This window comes from Onychomys torridus, chromosome 12, assembly GCF_903995425.1.
Source record: "Onychomys torridus chromosome 12, mOncTor1.1, whole genome shotgun sequence".
Classification (NCBI taxonomy): Eukaryota; Metazoa; Chordata; class Mammalia; order Rodentia; family Cricetidae; genus Onychomys; species Onychomys torridus.
Genome location: NC_050454.1, coordinates 35,424,054 through 35,445,480, shown reverse-complemented (window position 1 = coordinate 35,445,480; position 21,427 = coordinate 35,424,054). Strand labels below are relative to the sequence as shown.

The following is a 21,427-nucleotide window of genomic DNA, read 5'->3' as shown; positions in this document are numbered from 1 at the left end:
AAAATAACATTTCTAAATGTGCATAGATAGAGCAAATGGTTTTTCTGTATAAGTTAAAGCCAAGGATAAAGCAAGTGAGAAGTTGTCCTGAGAAGTCGTGTGTAGGGTTGGGCTGAGATCTCATTTGTAATAAAGGTGCTCAACAAACCAGGACAGGAGACATCTCATAAGTGTGGTACTGAGTGGAACAGCTCTCTACTCTCCTTATGGAAATAGAGGGTTCTAGATGGATAGGAAGATCACAGATGCTTTCTGGGTCAGGTCCAAACCTTTTAATCATTCCTTCAAGAACTTCCTTTAACTGTTCTTAGGGAATTTTCCCATCACAGCACTCTGTATAACACTGACATTTTGTCTTTAGGAGAAGAATGTAATTAAATTAGTAGTAACAAATCAGGTATGTGGCAATAGAGATGATACTTATATACAGAGAGAATAAGCAATTTAGCTGCCACACAAGACCCTGGAGGTTCTCCCTATATACACGGCAGTGGTGGAAGAAGCAGGTCACACAGTGCCTTCAGCTGCATGAGCTAACACTTCTACTACCTCATGGCTCCCCCAGAGCTGCTATAAGTCCCCCTGTGATCAGAAACTCAATTTACCAGGTTTAGTTAGAGGCGCCTGAGGAGCTGGTGTGGTTTTAGGTTTGAGGCGTGGACGGCGGGGCCATTTTGATGTTTTAGGAGCTGAGGAAAGAAAATCTTCCATTATTACAATGTCTGTAGTTCAAAAGCTATGGGGGGAAATCGTGCTAAATTTAGTAAAACTTACCAGATTTTCTTGTGTTTTAGGCAATTCGACTAAAATTTGACTATTTTTTCAACTTTTTAGTTATAACTTTCACTCCTATTATATTTTCTTGTTTCCCTTTACAATCAAAGGCTTATTGGAAGAGGAATCACATGTAAAAGGTAGTGGGTAGGTCAAGAAGTGAAGAGCAAACAATTGAACTTGTATAGAATAAACAGGTTGAGGTGCCAGGAACAGTAGAACACACCGTAATCTCAGCACGTGGGAGGCTGAGACAGCAGGAACACTAGCTCGAGGACAACCCACCTGAGATACTTAGAAGATCTGAGGCTGGACAATGTAGGGAGAACCAGTCTCACACAAAATGCTGAGAATGACTGTTATAACATTTGTGGCGGTTAAGTAATGACTGAGCAGGAGTTCTTTGATCGTTTGTTAAAGTAATACTGCACATGTATAATTAGCCGACATGTCGATCAAAGAACAAATGTCACGTGGTAAAAGCAAATGGATGAATAAAGAGGAGAATTTCACATCTTTAAGGAAACCTCTCAGTTTGAGATCTCAGCAGAGATTGTTAAAAATATGAAAACATCTTTTGAGAGTTGCATTCTCCAATGGCAAAATGATGCCGCATGGTTACAAGCCTGACAGATGGTAGGAGTTAGGTTTATGGTGGATCTCACAAGAGGTGAGCTCTTTGAAGAGTCATAGTCTTCGATCCTTTCAGAATGAAGACTTTCACAGAATGGCAACAAGAGTGATGGTGTCACCATAGAGAGCAGAATGTGTAACTATGACATTGATGTCATGAGTTTGGCAATGACAAAAGAGAGGACGTAGCCAGGACTACAATGTGATATTACCTTTTGTTGTCACCCAAGTCTCCGTTCTGAGTGTCACAGGTTCAAGTTCTGTTGTATGAATTGAGCAAAGGTATTCAAATAAACCAAATGATTGCTTTATATAGTTGAGCAATAAAATCTCTTCATTATGAATCTTCCTAGCATAATATAGTTTCTATAACAACGTTACACCTTTACAAAGGAAAAGCAAGCAGTTGCTTTCCTAAAAATCTATCATACCTAAGTCAGGCACCTACTTTCTCATTCATCATTCTTAATAAGAATATTCTAATTAATTATTTATTAATTATCTAAATAATTGATATTTGTAGTAGAATATTATTTTCAGGTGTGTTACTCTTGTTTATGTTGCCTTTGTTTAACTCTGTGAAGCTGTGTTACTGTGCCTGTCTAAAATACCTGATGGTCTAATAAAGATTTGAATGGCCAATAGAAAGGCAGGAGAAAGGCTAGGTGGGGCTGGCAGGCAGAGATAATATATACAGGAAGAAATCTGGGAGGCGGTAGAAGATCTAGGATCCAGAGAAGGAGGAAGACTCCAGGGGCTAGCTGCCCAGCTACACAGCAAGCCATGGAGTAAGAAGAGTAAGATTTACAGAAGTAAGAGAAAGGGAAAAGCCCAGAGGCAAAAGATAGAGGGGATAACTTAAGATAAGGAAAGCTAGCAAAAAATAAGCCAAACTAAGGCCGAGCATTGATAATTAAGAATAAGCCTCTGTGTGTGATTTATTTGGGAGCTGGGTGGTGGGTCCCCCCAAAAGAGTAAACAACAACAGATATTATTAGCAATTAATTTCTAATTAATGATCCAAAAATTTATTGACGTTGAGAATTATTAATAATATAAATATTAATTGATATTATTAATTAATCAATTAATTAACAATCTAAAACGGACTATGAAAGCATTACTTAGAGCCCATATTTGGAAAGAGACTGAGGCATCAGCATGATGAATTGGTGGGATTCCTTCATCACAGACAGAGAAGGAGTACGCCTTTATGAGAGAGAGGATGTTGCTGATGTCTACCAGAGCAAACCTCTGCTGCCCTATCACATTCCTATGGCCTTGACTATGCATGTCCAAAGACTGGTTGAGGTATGAAGGAACTTTCCTACAACCTAGAAGGGAGAACTCCTCCATAGCAATATTCCAGAGACTCCTCTCACTGTCCTCATTTATATCTCCCTCTCCTCACTTCATTCCCTCCTTTCTTCTTGTCGGCCATTTTCTAATGTGATTTCAAGACTCCTTCTTAGTCTTTATTTCCTGGCTCCAAACGTTTATGTACCTAACACTTTTTGTTTATACCCTGCAAATTAATCTTACACTTGCATAGATTCTTCCTATGCCATGGTCAACAATATTTATAAAAAAAGGGTTTCCACTCTGTCTTACAAGTTTGAAAATCAAGATATATCTCCCACATCTGTTTCATTCAAAAGTATTAGTAGGATTAGTTAGGAAGAGATGGGAGGTACTTAATAATGCTTTTTATTTGAACTGGATCTAATTATCCTGAAGAAATTTGATTTCTAAGAGGTAAGAAGAAGTTATAAAAATGTGTGGTGCTTGAGAAGACTGCACATGGGAAGCAGTGGGTATCCAATTGCACATAGACTTCCCTCATTCAACCTTGTTTGCTTAACAGCTGTACAGTGGAACTACTGTGCCTCCCCCTGACCCCTTAGATGCACCTTTGCTCTCATGGGGATACCCTGCAAGGTCTCAATCTTTCAGATAACTTCCAAGGCCCTGCTAGGTCACACTGCTGAGCTTGTTTAAACCGGGTGCATATGCTTTACCTAGCTTGGACTTGGGTACTTCAGGTCTTGTTACAGGCTTTTGTTGGGGATGTGAATGATATTTTTGCTTTGATGTTTTGGGAGCTAAATGAAGAAATTACTGGGTTACTATGTATTTTCATTATTTATGAGTCAGGAAGCCCTGGAAGATGAAAAGATGATAGCTTGCTGGTTTTTACATAGACATCATTTTGTTTTTTTTAAATCATAAATTCTATAAAGAAAAAAGTTACCATTTAATTATAGAAATAAGGGCTAGTAATTATTATCTAAGTGTCATAAGGGGACATGGCTAGAAATAAAATGGGTAGGAACCATCCCTAAATTTGAATGGATAGTGGACATTTCCACTATCTATGATTTGTGATTTATAATTTAATCTTTCAAATCTGTGATATGTTCTCTATATAATTATCAAAATAAACCTTATTGAATAGAAACAAAACAACAAGATTTACGCCAGCAGAAAAAGTGAAATGTAAATATGCCATGGGCCCTTAGGGCTCCATGAAGTTGTTAATGGCTTCTCTGTGTAACTGAGACTTCTGATATGTTTGAAACACAGCTGTAGTGAAACACCCCTTAAAACAAAACACAAAACAAGATGTACTTCAAGTAGGCAACATGGCAGATAAATGGCCCAAAAAATTCATGTATGACATCTTAAAATAAGAAAATTATAAAGTCTTCATATTTAGATGAAAATTCAGTTGAATGGCCACAAAGAATGACCCAGCTGCCACATAAAGTGAGATTAAACTCTGTGTGTGACAATAAGAAGACCTGTTACAAAAATAGCTTAACGTTACGTAGTGTTACTGGGGCCTCAGGTCTAGCAGTGACAGGTTCGGGACTATGGGAAGAAGTGGCCAAAAACAACATAATAAGCCAATGAGATTTCAAAGTGCGTATTTAAATTAGAACACTTACATAACCTACATATATGATTAGAATATCAATTGTTGCAAGGGAAATATATAATTAAATTTTTATCTGAAAGAATGTTGTTTAAGCAACTGCTAAACTTTTGTCCTGATAGCTGCTGGGCTTAGCTTTTTAACTACCCTAAGAAGTCAACGTGACATTCTGCAAGGTTTTTAATAAATGAATTCTAGTCAATATATAAAACACCACAATGGAAAATAATATAAAGTATTTACTTAATATATTCTTAGAAAAGTAAGTTAAAAGCATATTGTGAGTCACTATGTTTGAGAAAACACTGATACAACTGAAGTTTGAAACATATATATAAAAAAATCATTCGCATGGCTTGTGTTGATCTTGCCAATCTTGTGGAATTTGAGACCTCTGCACAAACTATAAAAGAGCAGCATAAAAGGCAGCTACTAGTCTAATACCCAATGTAGCATCTGTGCTCCCCATAGGAATAAAAGGTGGAAATCAAAGAAGCTGTGTATGATGGTGTCTCTGTATTCATCCTACCGATACTCTGAATCAAATGCTCAAAAGCCTCCTTCTGCTGCCCTGATGGACCCTTCCAAATGCAGTCCATCTTGACGCTACTATATTTCTGGCTGACCTGCACATATGTCTGGTCCCTCTATTTTCTATTGATCAAAATCCTATAGTATATCCAAGGTCCAAGCTCAGACAACCATAATATTTTTTTCTAGATTCTAGATGGTTACTATGTGGGTTTATTATACAGCGTAGCTTCAGTTTTGTTGTATAAGAAGTTAAAAAAAAAAAAAAAACACTTCTACAATGGTTCTATTATTTACAATTGCAAATGTGAGTCTGGGAATATGTAAAGGGCTTAGGATTTGTTTACTTGAACTAAATACACTCGGTCTGCTAGTGTACTTTCACTATTAAGATTTGAATACAAATGCATTGCATGAAATTTGTACTAAAGATAAAGTTGCAATAAAGAGTCTTAATAGAAAGAATAAGGTATTCTAGCTCCCACTGGGTCTCACCTACCCATATTTTCCTTCAAACACCCACAGTGAAGTTATTGATGTTGTCTCCTATTCTCACACTTAGGGAGTGTAAGAGCTGCTACTGCCTACCATGAGCATTGCTTTGAGTCCCCGATGGGACAGACCACCGAGGCTCACCCAGAAGCCATCTAACTCCCAATTTACCAGGTTTTGTCTGAGGTGCTTGAGGGCTCATGTGGCTTTAGGTCTGGGTTGTGAACGGAGGGCTCTTTGTGACATTTTGCTAGCTGAAGAAAGAAAAGCCTCATGTTACTTTGGATCTTATGGCCCTGGATACTAGAGAACCTTCTACAGCTCTCAGATTTCCTAGAAGTGTGGGAAATTGGTCCTTTAGTTTGTCTTTTTTACTCTTTTTAAACAAGCATGCCTTCTTTTTATCATTGATTTGAAGTAAATTCCTGTTCACAGTTGAGTTGCTCATTCAAGGCAAGGAGATTAACACTCGTTGCAGGAAAGTCATAGAGCCTCACTTTGGGGAAAATGATTGGGAAGGAATCATTTAAAGAAGGGTTGGGGAGCTTTGGATCATATTTAGATGGAGGTCTATAATTTGACATTTCATATGGGTCATCTCCAATTTGTCAAATTTATAGTACGGTGTATCATTACTTATATACATCATTATGTGTATCACTACTTAAATTACATCACCAAAGAAACAAACATACCGTACAATAGCTTTCAGAAAGAGATTTAGAAACTTGGATGTACCAAGGAGCATAAGAGTGGCTATTGATGGGCAGCCATTCGACTGTGGTTAAAACTTGGCTGTGATATAGAACACTGTTCTGTGAAGCACAAAACAACACTTCCAAATGTTCCACGTGGCCATTAATGTTTGAACTAAGTTCATGCTTAGCTCTCATAGACACAACAGGAAGAGTGTCTGTAAGATGCGCTGAACTCTGCAGCAGACAGCAGAAGAGGATGAATATTTTCTCAGAAAGATGGAAAGGCCAGGGGGATGGAGACTTAGAGGACTATATATACTGTAAGCAACAGGAGCACTTGGCAAGTAAGGTTGTTACCTAGTGTTAGTCCCAGGGGCCTCAGTTCTAAAAGCAACAGGCATTTCAAGGTTTGTAACAGGTTCAGGGTATGTAATAGGAACTGAATTAGCAAAGATGAACTTTTAAAAACCATGTATAAACAGACACATTTACTTCAAAATGACTCTGCCAGCGTAACACTGAATCTAATTTGTGTGTGTGTGTGTGTGTGTGTGTGTGTACACATACATGTGTATATTATTTTTTTCTGGTTGAAAAATACTATGGACTGAATTGTGTCCTCACAATTAATATAATGCAGGGTAAGTCCAAGGGAGCTATATCTGAAGATACAATGTTTAAAGATGTAATTAAGGAATCATAAGGTCAGCTCTCCAGTGTGTCAAATGTCCTTATTAGAAGAGACAGTAGGTACGTGTATGCATAGAGAACAGGCCATGTGAGAACATAGCAGGGCAGCCATTTATGAGCCAGGGAGAGGTCTCAGGGGAAGCGAGACCTGAAGACACCTTGGACTTTGACTTGTAGCCTCCAGAACTGTAAGAACAGATCCCTGTTGATTAAGTACTCAATATGCAATACTGTGGGGTGGCTTCCCTAGTAAAGCTCATGGCAAATACCAATCCTTCTATCCAGACTAGCCAAACTCTAGGTAGCATCCACCTTCCAGACAGCCATCATTATTGGTGAAATTATTGTTCTCACTTTGCAATGCTTCAGTGAGCAATTCCTCATGTTACAATGCTTATCTGATTCTAACAGGGAACACTTCAGGACATTTTACCCATGCCCTTACATAAGTTTCTAATGTTTTGTAAGAAGTATATAGAAAGCTAACTTGTGTTTTCTTTGAACACTAAAAGAAGAAAATAAGTATTAAGTTTATGAAAGTATGATTGCATAAACAGTTCTGAAGTTAAGAAATACACAGGCAGCCATTCTAAAAATAGCTTCTCATGATTTCATTAGCCTCCAGACTGAGAAGTAAAACAATTTTCATACTACTCTTAGTTAAAAGGATTCTATGTGCCTCTTCCAATTGTAAAGGCCTTGCCAGCTGCTAGTAGGCCTCTGAGAGTCCCCTCTCTAGGGAGAACCTGTAACAAGATGACATTTACAACCATTGCCTGCTGCTCAGGTTCCTTGAACCAAGAACCCCTTGTTTATCTAGAAGACCCAGTACATCTAGACTACGATGGGTTTGAGTTTGTGTTCTTTCAGATGTTTTGGGGAGCTAAAAAGAGGTAAGACTGAGTTGTTTTAAAGTTATGGTTTAGCATACTACAAAATTTTAAAAATCCTTAGGTATTACAAAGCTTGGCAAATTTTTCTTGGGTTTCAGGCAATATATGAAAGGAGTACCCCATAATATGTTATTGCATCTTTTGTTACTGAAAGTACCCTTGGGGGAAAATACCAACATATCAATTGAAATTATTAATTCAGAAAGTCAAAATCAGTATTTAAAAAAAATTCTACAATTTTCTGATTTGGCTAAAATGGCAGAGAATCATGAAAACTATGGTGGAGAGGGAGAGGACTTCAACTCATATTAAGGATGGAGTTTACTATTTAAAGCTAGTAACCTGATGATATTATATGCAATTCAATCTGCTAAATAACATTGCTCACATATTAACAAACAAAAAAATTTCTCTGCTATAGTTTGGTTTGCACAAATTAGAGATCTATGAAACTAGTCTTAACCAAGAATTTGGTTAAACCAAAACCTTAAAACAACATGTAAAGATTGTAAAGCAAGTTATGAGGCTGACTGATAACCCAAACTAGATCCGTGCATTCCATAGCTTCCTAGGCACCCAACAAACAAGAGGCCAGTACTGATAAACATTCAAACAAAATGATGAATGTAAGTGGGTGGCAACATTGGATGAATCTGATAATAAATAAAGTATTTGCTGAGAGTTAGGTGTATCATTACCTATTGTGGTCACTGGAGACTCTTTTAAAGGAGTAACTGGTTCAAAGACTGGAGTAGAAACTAGCCAAAAATAACAAAAACAAAATAAGCAAAACATCCACTCCAAACATGAAAACTTATAAAAACCTACCATATTCATTCAAAAAGAATTCTAGCCAAACAGAAACAAGTCTGAAGTTAGCCATGTTGCTAACTCTCCGAACTAAAAGAATATGGTCTCTCTGCTCTTAGATGCCAACTTATCTCTTAGGATTGGAACCAAATCCTTTGTAGGTACGGGCCTACAAAGTTTGTATAAAGTCCCTTCAAGTCGTCCTCATTTTCTAATGATCTGAGATTACTTAATGTACCCAAATAGATCATTTGAATATGGCTTGTGTCCTCTGAGGTCCACAAATACAGTTACAAGGTAATGGCACCTTTGGATGGAAGGATCTAGTGAGAAGATCTTAGGTCATTGAGGGCATGAGACAGCTTGCACAACCCCTTGGTAGTTCTGTGTGACCCTCTGAGCTCTCCAGAGTGATTATAAAAAAAGCAAAATCCTGGCTTTTCCAGGCATCTCTGCTCCTGGTTTGAAATATGATCACGTTCTAGATGTTGTCCCTGCACCTACCACAGCACCATGCCATGAGGTGACATAAGCAGGCAACAGCCGTTACCAAAGAGTCTGTGATGTACCTCTGAAATACGAACATTCAAGTATTTGAACTAGACAAACCTCTCCTTGTAAGTAGCCAATGCTAGTCATTCTGTTACAACGAACAAAGCTGACTGACATCTAGACCAAATTCGCCTTACTGAGAAGACATCCAACTTGAGTACATAAGAGAACATTACAAGGGACAGCCGCTCTCTGTCTATGGCACGTCAAGGCAGCCTTGTCTAACCCTCAAAGACAGTGTGGCCATAAATCAATTCTCTGGTGTATTCTAAGCTCCCAAGTTCAACATTCAGAACTTTTCAACTTGCCCTCTAGGCCATTAGTTACAGGAGCCTCATTAAAACCATTCAATTCCTGGAAGCATTATCTTTTTCATAAGAGGAAATTTGCTTCCTTTCACTGGCTGTCAAGCATTCTCTGCCCTTTTGAAATTTCCCCCTATCTCCCCACCCCCAGGTTATCATCCCTGAAAGAATTACTTTTATATTTATAAGCAGTTTGGGGAAACAAACAACAAAAGCATGCTGCAGAGACCATATGCTCTACAAAGCCTGAAGTATCTCTTCTCTAGCACCATACAGAAAGTGTTTATTGTTGTCTGACTTGAATGCCTACTATGACTCACAAGACTTACCAACAACTGATAAATCACTCCCCACTGGTGCAAACATATACTCATTCTCTTTGGTTTCATGCATGTACATATTTACCATGGACACTTGATAATGACTAGCATTGCCAGAAAAACCACCACCATAGAGAAAATCCTAGCACACAGAACATAAGGACTTCAGCCATTGAATTCTCTCTCCTTCTCCCCTGCCTGAGCTATTGACGCTCAGCTGCCATTATGCTTCCTGTAAGACCTGCTTAGATGGACTGCTGGGATTCTTAACACAGGCCCTACACATTTACCCAGTTCTGTCTGAGGTGCTGTCGGACTCCTTGTAGTTTTAGGTTTTGGATGTGGATGGATTGGTTGTTGAGGCAGTTTGGGAGCTGAAGGAAGAAAATATCAGGTTAATATAGTATTTTGGATTTTAGAAATGTTGACTAGGAATACATTTCTTATGATTTCTTGAGGTACAAGAAATTTCCCTTCCAAGCTTTGTAATATTTGTCTCTGTTTGGATATTGTGCTCTTTTATAACACTTGCATTTTTTTGAGAAACAAAACTCCTGAAGAAATACGAATCTATATATCAAGAATACTTCCTATAGCTTCTCATAAGGGTTCCTGAATGAAGAAATGTTCCAAAACATAGAGTTACAGTGTGCACAGGAGTAGTGGGGGTGGTTTCATGCTAACAAAAGCCATAATAACTTCAATTGACCAGCCTTGAGTCTATTTTCTATTTCCATCCTCATCAAAACAAAGTTTTATCATTCCCTAAAGTAGAAAAATCAGACAAAGCACGAAAATGGTCAAAATACAGAAATTGACAGCTTCACAAAAACTATCACATCACAAGAACTGCACAGATTAACTCAGCCGAGGTGGTACATTGATTCCCCTGCAGACATGGACACAGACAGATACCCCATAACAAAAATGTGCAAAAGATGATACATGGAAACAGAGATAGAAAAAAAATAAAAGGTGTGACAGTGAGCCTCTATCTATATATGTATATATGTATGTATTCTTTTTCAATAAATTGGCTCCCATAAAAACAAGATGTCATTAAAAACAAAACATCATAAAAGGTGTCATAAAGACAAGACATTCTTTGAACACTCAAACATGGTAAGCAGTTGAGGGACCAGAAGATGCAGAAGCTTTGTGACATCCCAGAAACAATGATTATGAACGTGATAAAATAGGGAAGAAATGCAGACATGGAAGGACATGGTTGTCATTACCTAAGGTCATTCCTGGAGCCTCAGTTCTAATAACTGGTTCAAGTGTTGTAGCAGGAACTGATCAAAAGAAGAAAAGACATCAAAGGGACCTTATGAATGCACAGAATGTTAGAAAATTCATCTTACCAGTAAAAGCAAGGTTTCTTGAGTTGCAACATTATTTTTTGTAATATTCTTAACTGGAGAAAATGAATATTGCTTTTTCTTTAAATACTTCTCCAAAGAATCACTACATACTTATTTGATTCAGAGGTTAGTCATGGCCTTTGGGCTCTGTTGTGCATCTCCTTGAGATCGACTCTGGAATCCCACTGATGATAATTATCCCATTTTAACTAATATGAGAACCTCTATAGAAAATCTGATTCACCATCAGAAAAAGATAGGAAGGCACTCAGAACCTTTACAAAAGGCAAGATCAGAAAAACACATCCACTCTAAATAGTAATCAATGCCAGATGCAATGGGCAGTTTAGATAGCTGAATATTAACACAATGCAGTTTACAGACTCTATGGTGATTTCCGGTGATTCTGTCCCTGTGATCAACACTTTGTCACTACAGATATAGTTTGTATTTATACTGTCCCTTGAGTATGTGCTATACCCATGACTTGCTAACAGCTGACACAGAGAAACAGGGATGTACAGTGAGAAGGAGGAAAAAGTAGGAATTATTGAGGTCACACTATGGTTTATCTATGATGGGTGTTCATAGCTATAAGGAAGCTGGAACCACACCCATTAAGAGGTGACATCCTTGGAGCACACACTATTACTTAACAAGATGAAGAACCACTTCATAGTTTTGTCATCATTAGGTTGGGTTATCTTTAGTTCTATGAATGGAAAGAACATGATCTTGTGCAGAAGTGAGAACCATTAAATCCCATAGTATCAATTTGAAGATTTCAGCCCCCAGTCTCTTTAATTCATTCTGTGACAGGGCAGGAAAACATCGATACTTTATCCTCTGTCTGGGAAGTCAAGTTCTCCATGCTCTCCATGTGTAAGCCTTCATCCCTCCAACCTTCAAATCCTGGGCTAATTTTTACTAATTATCTTGAATTTTTTAATCTAAATTTTCACAAAGCTCACAATATGTAGCATTTGGGTTGCTCAAATTATTTAATGCTTGCATGAACATGCTGTCTTACGTTACTTTCTGTTTATGCAGGAGCAGCTTTTCTTTTCTGGTGTCTTGTCAACTCAGTGGTAAATAAGACAGCTTCTACTTCAGAGCCAAGGGCTGAGGTGGCTAAGGAGAGTGGGTGCAAGCTTAGTGAATGCAGTAGCTTTGATCAGATTGTTTCAGCTCAATACTACACCAAGTAGTCTCATCTTTGAGATGCGACTATAATCAGAGAATAAGAAAAATAAACATAATGGTCATTGAGAGTCAATATTCTTATGAAAGAAGCATAAGATGTTTAGGCATGTGATGCTCTCCTTGCAAACCAGGAGATATTTGACCCTAAAGAGATATGTAGGATACCTTCTAATATAGAATAAATCACAAATCACATATTTACCCAATATAGTCTGATGTACTTCTGGATGGGGTGTGGTTTTATGTTTGGGACGTGAGCGGCGGGCTTTTTTTGTTGTTGTTGAAGCTGATGGAAGAGAACTTAGTATTAACATGGTGTTGATGAGCCCAAAAGCTATGCCAAGGATGATGTATCCTGTCTAAGCTTAAAAAAAATAATAGTTTGAGCTAAGAAATCCTGTCACTAGGGTTTGAAGCTTTTCCTCTAGTATATTAATAGATTTCTTTAATAATCGAGAATCCTTCAGAGATTTAAAAAAAATATTAGAATTACATTTAAGAAATGTGTTAGGAGCTATCACTATTTCCTTGAATATATATCTAACCCCAAATTGGTTATAAGTCTACATTCAACTCTAAAGGTGTGAATTTGAACCAACCTCACAGTGATACTTTTAATTTAGTATGACTCTGCCTGGGGAAGTTCTGTGCCTGGTAGTTTATTAGAGTAAGACTTTTAAAAGCCACCAAAACATCAGCAGAGCGAAAAACAGTTCCATAGAACTTGAAATGTAGGAAGGAAACTTCTCAGACAACTTTGACTGTACCACCACTGCTGTTGCATTGGAGGCCTAAAGGAAGGCCAGGTGTCATGCCTGATCAAAGACTCAGCCTGACACAATTTCAAGGCAGGGCATGGATCAGATACTTATCTTGAATTAAGCCAAGGTACATTTCTGTTAAATGGTAAGAAAACTTTCAGTACTTTGAGATGAGTCCTATGGCAGGATGAAACAGGGCATGTCATTGCAATCTCCTTAACAACCATAGTGATGCTCAACAGTGAACAGACAAAAGCACTCACAGAATGCCAAGAATCATTACCTAAAGATGGCTCAGGAGTGATAGGTGCCAAGTCTGCTGTGAGAAATGATCAAAAGCAATTTAAAACAAGGCAATGTTAAAAACATCAGAAAATCTATCAAATTCTCCTGAATACGAGCTTTACCAGTCTAGGATTGGTTCTATAGTCAAAAGCAACAGCAACAAAAAAAACCCCAAACCTTTAAAGTTTCTACATAAGAGTCCACAGATGTTTATATAACACAGTCCTATCTTTAGCATTTCTATATTGTTAATGGCGATTTTGCTTGCTTTTCTACAGTTAACTACAGGCTTTGATTGCATTTTCATTAGTAAATAATGTGATAGAAAACTCTTAGAAAAATGTTATGTATGTCACAACATCTTATTTAACAATTATAAGAAATTAACGTGAAAGCATAATTTATAAGAATATATATTAGAAAACAAATCCTGGAATCATGATAAACACAATTGTTGATACATTTAATCGGATACAGTGAAAAATAACCAAAATAGACAATGCTTGATTTTGTTGAGAGTCCACTTTGGGAAAAGATGAAGACCTGTGTTTGAGCAAAGTCAAACGAAGAGCTAGACCTGGAGGGTCCTTAGTCCACAGAACTTGTTACTACAGCTCTTCAAAAGACCTGGCTCTGAAGGGTAGCAGGACATGCCAATGGGCTCAGAGCAATCACTGATCTTCTTTGTGGACTTTCCAAAAATAACATCATTGTTCAACTAAGCAAATACCGCCCTTCTCAGTCAGGCTACACTTCTAGTGCTGATCCTTCTATTGTTACTCCCATACACGGCACCTTCCTCTCTCTGTTTGTAGGAGTCAGGCTCATTCTTGCTGGCAAAACTATAAAGGCTAAAAATTTCAGGTTCGCCTTAAACATATTAGCCCATATATACATTAATTTTTACTTAAGAATGAATTATGTATCTAACAGTGGGTGAAGAAGTGACTACTCAATGTGGCTCCTATTCTTTATTTATATGTATAATGTCTGAATAAGAGTTGCTACATTGTTCAGCTAAGTCACTTGCTACCTCTAACGCATAGCCCACAGATACTAGTGTGGCATTTAATAAAATGGGTGGCTCTTAAATATACTAAGTAGATATTTTTCCAATTTATAATCAAAGAGCAAAGTATAATTGTCAGGAAAAAAACCATATAAAATTATCAGGCATCAAGGACATCCTCATGAAAGCATCATGAAGGTGCCATAGGGATTTGCCATAGCACCATGCTGGTAGCAACTGTGTCCTATGGTTTAAGCCTTCACCCTTAGTAGCAAGTGGAACTTCTGTAATTTCTGTTGCATCCAATGAAGAGCTACAGGAGCCAAGAACCACATTTACCTGGTTTAGTCTGAGGTATCTTTGGCCGTGGGGTGGCTTTATGAATAGAAGGGCGTGGACGGCGAGTTCTTGGTCGTGGTGTTATGGGGTCTGGAGAAGCAAAGTTGTTATTGTGGTTGTGTGACTTCAGAACTAAAGAAAGACGACACAGGAAGGTTTCAGAAACCTTACAAAATGTCTCTTTGATCTGGAATTCTTTCTTGGTAATATATATATAAAACAGTTTGGTCTCCTGACAGTGGAGACAGGCCACTTGACATTGTTTTTATTATTCTGAAATTTTTATTGTTAGTTGCTAGCATCAAAGAGGTTCCAGACCCAAAGGGAGTTTGAAGCATGGCATGTTGATATCACATCAGGGAGACTTCAGCTAACATGCTTCTGGGTAACTGTCCTTAAAAAGACTCAATTTAGGGATACAAGCCATTAAAATTAGTATTACTATATGTATGTAACACTTCCTAAAATCACCTGCATATGACCATGGTCTTTCATATTTTCAAAAAAGAGTAACTCAAGAATATCTTAAGGGGTAGGCATTCTGAAGTAGATCAGAAATTTAATTTTAATGTAGACTCCTACTGAGTACTGAACAGATTCATGGGCTCTGGGAAGCATTTGCAAAGACAGATAATGGGGGAGGGTAGCTAAGGAGCTGAATAGAGGCTCATAACTAAGTAACATCCTTTAAGGATTCTTGATATATTTGAAATGAGAAATACCGTTAATGATAAGAAATTTTTGTGGAAGAAAAACCCTTTCGATCCAGACAGAAATGGATCCAACAATAGGCAGGGACTGTGTTTAAAGACTAAGAGGTCATTACCTAATGTTGTCACTGGAGCCTTGGTTCTCGTAATTACAGGTTCAATGTCTGTGGTAGTAACTGACCAAAAGCAATGCATGACAGAAATTAAGAAATGTACAAAGTGATTTATCTTAAAGGTGAAACATTTTAAGCCTTTATTTTTTTTCTTAAAGGAATAAAGATAGTTTACTCTATAGACAGATATTTTGAATGACCATGGCCCAGGAACACAGATTTAGATTAACCCCTAATTCCACATTCCAATGTGGAAACAGTTTCCTAAAGCTTTTTATTGTTTTTAAAGAACAAAGAAAGTCATCAACCAAGGCAAATTTAAAATATATTGGTGGGGTACATCAGAGAGGCAGGTACAGCAAGACGGGGAAAGCTATTCTGTAGGCCCAAGATGCTATCTGAGGACATTCTTAGTTTTTGGACTGGTGAAAGCTAGTGGCCTGCTAAGTTAATAGACTCTAATAATTTTCTGCCTATTAAATTAGAAGATGTTAGTTCTGACACAGGTGGACAAGAACTATAAGATTGTTATGTTTAAAAGCATTTGTGATGTCTGGGAATACTATTACTGCCTGTAGCTGGTCAGAGCCTATGCCCACCTATCTGGCACACACACACCATTTCACATAAAATGGCTATGAAGTTACTGAAAAGTCATTTTCCTATATTGGACTGTCTGATTCTACCTATAATGGCAATCTGGCTCTATAGCTTATTGTTCTGAAAATGGCTACAGAGTTTTCTGTTACATCTCAAAGACATTCACCACCATTATTTTTGGGAGGAGTGGTGGATGTGAGAAGAGGAAAAGTATTGCTCACTGTCTTGTTTCCTGAAGATCTGTGACAGTCGTACAGAGAGATGAACTGCCTGCCTCCTCTTCACAGTATATGTGGTGCTTATTATGTTTCTGTACTTATCTCAAATGGATACTTTACATGCAATTACCCAGTAGATGAATAGATATGGGGGCCTGGGGAGATTGCTCAGCAATGAATCACTTGTGCAGCACGAATAAGACCCTAGTTTCAACTCCTAGAAACCACCCCCCTCATACACACACCAAAAGAATAAAGATACTTCAGAATGCAAAGGAAACAATACAGCTTTTTATCTCAGGATATATGATTTCTATAAATAAGTCTTCATAGATCAGAAATGAAAAATGACAACTCTGGCATTAAATTAGTATCTCCTTGTATTTTTTTTTCCATTAAATCTAGGAGATTCCATGTAAGGTTCAAATTTCTTACCATCTAATGTCCTCTAAGCATTGGTAGAGAGACTGACTTTCCCAGATGGTTCAGGGAACCAAAGCATGAAGCTAGATTAAAAAGCATCAGAGAGCAGCATCCAAGTTAATGGCACATAGAGATGGAAAGAAACTGGGACAAGAGGAGGAAGACATTGTCAGAACTTCTTTTCACAAGACAAATTCTCAACAGAAAGTTCCGCTTGCATTTGAATAGTATGGAATCAAGGAGAAAGGACCATTATCAGAAATGATGGCTCATCATCACAAGCTCCAACCTGCTCTCTTTGTTCCCACGCATGCACAAGTAGAGGCTGCAGAAAGTCCCTGCTTGGAAAGACTCATGGACAGAGCCTTCTGACTTCTGGCAGCAGCAAGTGCTGCAAGCAATCTGACTCTGAAGGTCAAAGGGAGTGTACCATCCAGGTGCTGTTAGCTGAGCAGATGCAGGGATGCCTGTCAGGATGTTAAAATGGCCTTTGCCAAAAATACCAGTACTTCTCAGAAACAAATAAGTGGATGACAATTAAATTGAAGATACACATGGTGAAAGGGATGAGTAGAGAAATCTCCAGGAAACGTCAGTTAAGAAAACACTTGTTACCTATGGCTAGGGCAGAGGCTCCAGTTCCAAGTGTAGCAGGCTGCTCATAGGCTACATCATTAAACATAAAACATAGATGAAGAAAAAACAACCTCAAAGACTCATAATATTTAATTCAGAGACACTGAGCTCAGTTTAATCTAGGTTGATGTAGATTGCTAACTCTGATGGGCTTATTTATAATGAGAAGCTCTCTTAGTTGTATACTAGTTGGAATTGTAGGAGAAATTTTCAGTTGTAAACAGAATTTTCAAAACTATTATTTTTTTAATATAGTAGAAAACCTCCCAGTTAGTAACTACTATTTAAGATGCCAACAGGTTATTTCAGAGGAAGCCAATCCCTATGTGGCAAGTCTTTCTTTGGTTGTGACCATGAGGGAGGAACACATGTTCCCTCCTGTATACACTACCCATAAATAGCTAGCAAAGTCACTTTAAGTTGTCCCAGGAACAGAAAAGCCTAACTTCTATTCATTATAAACCCAGAAAGGCATAAAAATGCTTTTTTAAAGTGTGGGATTTATAAGACTATCAGGTATAAAATATTCTCATTTCTTACACCTAGCGTGAATACTTTCAGAAGATAAAGAACAAAATTATGATACTCAGTTCTTTTAGTCTAATATATAAACTCTTTCAATGTCATTTCCACTGATAAAAGCGTCTTGAACTAGGACTATGGGAATTATGTTTACCGAATTTAGTTGGTGGCATGTCAGGTGTGGCTTTGGGCTTAGGAAGCAATTGCTTTGGTGGTTTTAAATCTGAAGAAGAAAAAGGACCATAATTAGTGCCACAGCTAAGCTGTTGGTGTGGAAAACAATATTACTTGTAAACCCTTTTCCCATCTACATGCTAAGGCATTGAAAGTGTTGATTACCAGGCTGGATTTGGGGTACCTCTGGCCTGCGTGTTGCTTTGGGTCTCTGGGACAGTTTGGGAACTAAAAGAAAAGGTATTAATTAAAATTAGCATAATGGTCATGGTTGTGACTGACAAAATTAAGGATGTATAAGCTAAGAAACATTCTGTGAAGACTCAGTGTAAATATAAAAGTCGTTCCAGGAAGGGTGGAAATGCTCATTTTAGCCATTCATTTGCACCATTAGTTTTTCACAGAAAAACAATCTTTTTAAAAAAAGATTTATTTATTATGTATACAGTGTTCTGCTGGCATGCATGCCTACATACCAGAAGAGAACACCAGATCTCATTACAGATGGCTGTGAGCCACTATGTGGTTCCTGGGAATTGAACTCAGGACCTCTAGAAGAGCAACCAGTGCTCTTAACCTCTGAGTCACTTCTCCAGCTCCCAGAAGAATAGTCTTAAGGAAATGTTTAAAACATGTCTTTGAGCAAAAGTATTAATTTTCATACAACTTCCTTCTTAAATGATGTATTTAAGAAGAATTAAGTATATCAGTTTTGCTGTTTGCTGGCATTTTTTTTTTTTTTTTTTTTTTTTAGCACAAACCAGTAAGATTGAGTCTTTTAAAGTTGCTTAAGAAGAAACCTGGAAAATTACCCATAAACATCTGCTATTAACATAAGAAATAATGACCCATGGCTACTGATCTGGGGGAATTTCTTAAAATGATCAGAGACAAACTGAATTCTGAGAAGTTACAATGAAACAATCATAGGCATGGCATACCACTAAAAAGAATCAAAACCATCTTGGAACTTTGAATATTCTCGAGTTGCAAAGACAACTACCAGTTTCGGACTGGGCCCCAGATCAGAATCAGTCTATGGTATCCAAACATACCAACACCATTCTCCAATAGGAATATGTAGCTTTTCAGAGTCTTACAGGCTTGACGAATAAAGCCATGAAAGCCACAACACTGGAAAAATGTATACCATTTGTTTAGTCCAGAAGACTCCAGACATCTGTGAGGAGGAACACCAGGGCATGCCATTAAAGGACAGAGGGTCAGCAGGGAACGGGGAAGCTGTGCTCAAGACCACAGACCACCCCTGCGTTATTGTAGCAGAGTGTACTGGAAGAATTCCCCAGGGCTCAGGCTCTTCCCACCCACACAGGAAATGAAGGAAAGCATGGTTGACAGTGTGATGGAGTGACAAAACTTCAGTCATGCCTGGCTTGGAGACCATGAAGAGGGGAAAAAAAATGGCAAGAAAGCAATAGAGGATGTAGAATTACCAATTGTGGGTACCAGTGGTACAGTGGCAGGTTCCCGAGCTGTGGAAGCAAAATGCCAGGAAGACTAGTTATACCATGGTGTGGCATCCCAAGGTAACACTGTGCCTTAAGGTCAAAGCTATATGCAAAGTATGCTTTTTTTCTGAAGGTAATTCCACTTCGGCTTTTCCCATTTACTCCCTTTTCCCTGTCACTTTTCTGTACCTCAGCTGTCCTGGATAGGTATCAGCTGTAAGACTCTAAGGATTCTTGCTTTAATAATCCACCAAGTGGGCCATTTTTCACACTGCACACTTACTAATCACAAATAAAGATATGGATGCATCATACATGATATGAATGTAGAGAGAATACAGATGCTCAACTATGCGAACCCACCATATTGTTTCCTAAAGCCCAGCTGTTTGGAGAGTGGCAGCTAACAGACTAGAAGCCGCCAAACTGAATCCCTGGTCATTGGAACCGTAAATACCCCATTTACCGGGTTTGGACTCAGGTACTTCTGGACTACGTGTGGTTTTAGGACGGAGGCGGTGGCGGCCTGGTCGTTTGGTCTTTGATGGAGCTAAAGAAAGGAGAATGTCTAGTTAGCAGAGAAAGAGAACTGCTGTATGCAGAGTAGATGTTATGTGTAATTTAGTCACATATTTAACCCTTTTGGTTCAATCTGGACACAGTCTGTTTTGCCACTGTCTATCATCACCCAGTTACATGAAATGTAGAATTTAGGGTGTTTCTTTTTTGTTTTTGTTTTTTAAGTGGTTTGTTTTCTTTTACCTCCCTCCATCTTTCTCTTTCTCTTCATAGTTTTTGGTCAAAGATTTGTACATTTCCCAAGAGATCTCTTTATTCTTTCACTTTGAAATAGATATTGGAAAATCTCAAAATTAGTGTATAGTTGAGATGAGATGGTCACACAAAAGTTTCAAACCTATACCGTCAGGAAGAACATGAGAAAGGCTGTTTTTCGGACATAGTAAGAGTAAAAAAATTAAAATTTTGCTTAATATTCCAAAGCAGGAGATTTTTTTTTTCTGCTTGGTGTTAAAAAAAAAAACTCCACGTGTAAACAAATAGGGGAAAATGAGTTTAGAAACTATATCAAGGGAAGCATTTTTAAAATGAGATATACTTATAGGCTAGAGGTATAGGATTTAAAATTTGTAAGGATAACCAAGAACACATAGACAAATGGACACTGATGTATCATTCCATGAATGTGAATCTGCCAATAGTGACACCAGCCATTAACAGAAGAAGGAGTAGCTGTGTGTCCAGATAACGTTGTTGCAGACACTTTCCCAGGGCTCTGGGACCCTAAACCACACACAAAATTATCAAGAAGGAATCAAGTCAAAGGAGAAAAGTAAAATCAACTTAAATGTGGGATATGCTCAATTTTTAACTTCTAGCTTGAGCAAATTAAAAGTGGTGAAATTTTACCCACACAAAAAGTAACCTCTTCTACTGAAATCAATTCCTGTGGTTTTAGACAAAATGAATAAAAATATAGCCAGCTAAAGTTTGGGGAAAGAAATGGAAAAATGGGCAGAGGCATGGATCTCTGGGAGCTGTGGATGCAAAGCTCTAACCAGGACCTCTTGGGAAGGAAAATGTATGTCACTGGCTAGCAGGGCACAAGAACAGGGTTCTTTGCTTGGTTTGCTTTTAGTTTGGTTTCATTTTTTTCCTTCTCTTTTGAAGAAAAAAAAAAAGCTCTAAGGGTTGGCTTTGTTCTTCTTCTTCTTCTTTTTTTTTTCTACCTCCTAATGGATTATCTAGTGATACATCTGAGTTTTCAGATCTGGAATGATCATTGCTCTTTTCAAGAAAGTCTGCAAATGTTAGAGTTTTGAAAAGTGAGGAGGGGAAAAAAAAAACCTCCCAGAGGGAAGCACAGTTATGCCTGGGGAAGCCAGAAGTCTCCACTGGAAACAAGTTAGAAGAAGCTAAGGAAAATCTCCTTGACTATAAGACAGGACA

The 21,427-nt window shown here is 38.0% G+C and overlaps 1 protein-coding gene across 1 annotated transcript in view; it reads right to left on the bottom strand.

Annotated features, from left to right (window-relative positions):
• LOC118593909 (ABI family member 3 binding protein) overlaps positions 1–21,427 on the bottom strand; it is a 207,927-nt gene that overhangs the window by 57,657 nt on the left and 128,843 nt on the right. Inside the window, exons 20-33 of the mRNA XM_036203506.1 lie at positions 19,926–20,009; positions 19,445–19,483; positions 18,156–18,218; positions 17,971–18,039; positions 17,274–17,324; positions 15,421–15,480; positions 14,595–14,684; positions 13,245–13,280; positions 12,403–12,486; positions 10,872–10,928; positions 9,924–10,007; positions 8,345–8,404; positions 1,620–1,667; positions 606–689 (exon numbers count right to left, since the gene is read on the bottom strand). Coding sequence (XP_036059399.1) covers positions 606–689; positions 1,620–1,667; positions 8,345–8,404; positions 9,924–10,007; positions 10,872–10,928; positions 12,403–12,486; positions 13,245–13,280; positions 14,595–14,684; positions 15,421–15,480; positions 17,274–17,324; positions 17,971–18,039; positions 18,156–18,218; positions 19,445–19,483; positions 19,926–20,009 — 909 coding nt within the window. The remainder of the gene's footprint in view (positions 1–605; positions 690–1,619; positions 1,668–8,344; positions 8,405–9,923; positions 10,008–10,871; positions 10,929–12,402; positions 12,487–13,244; positions 13,281–14,594; positions 14,685–15,420; positions 15,481–17,273; positions 17,325–17,970; positions 18,040–18,155; positions 18,219–19,444; positions 19,484–19,925; positions 20,010–21,427) is intronic.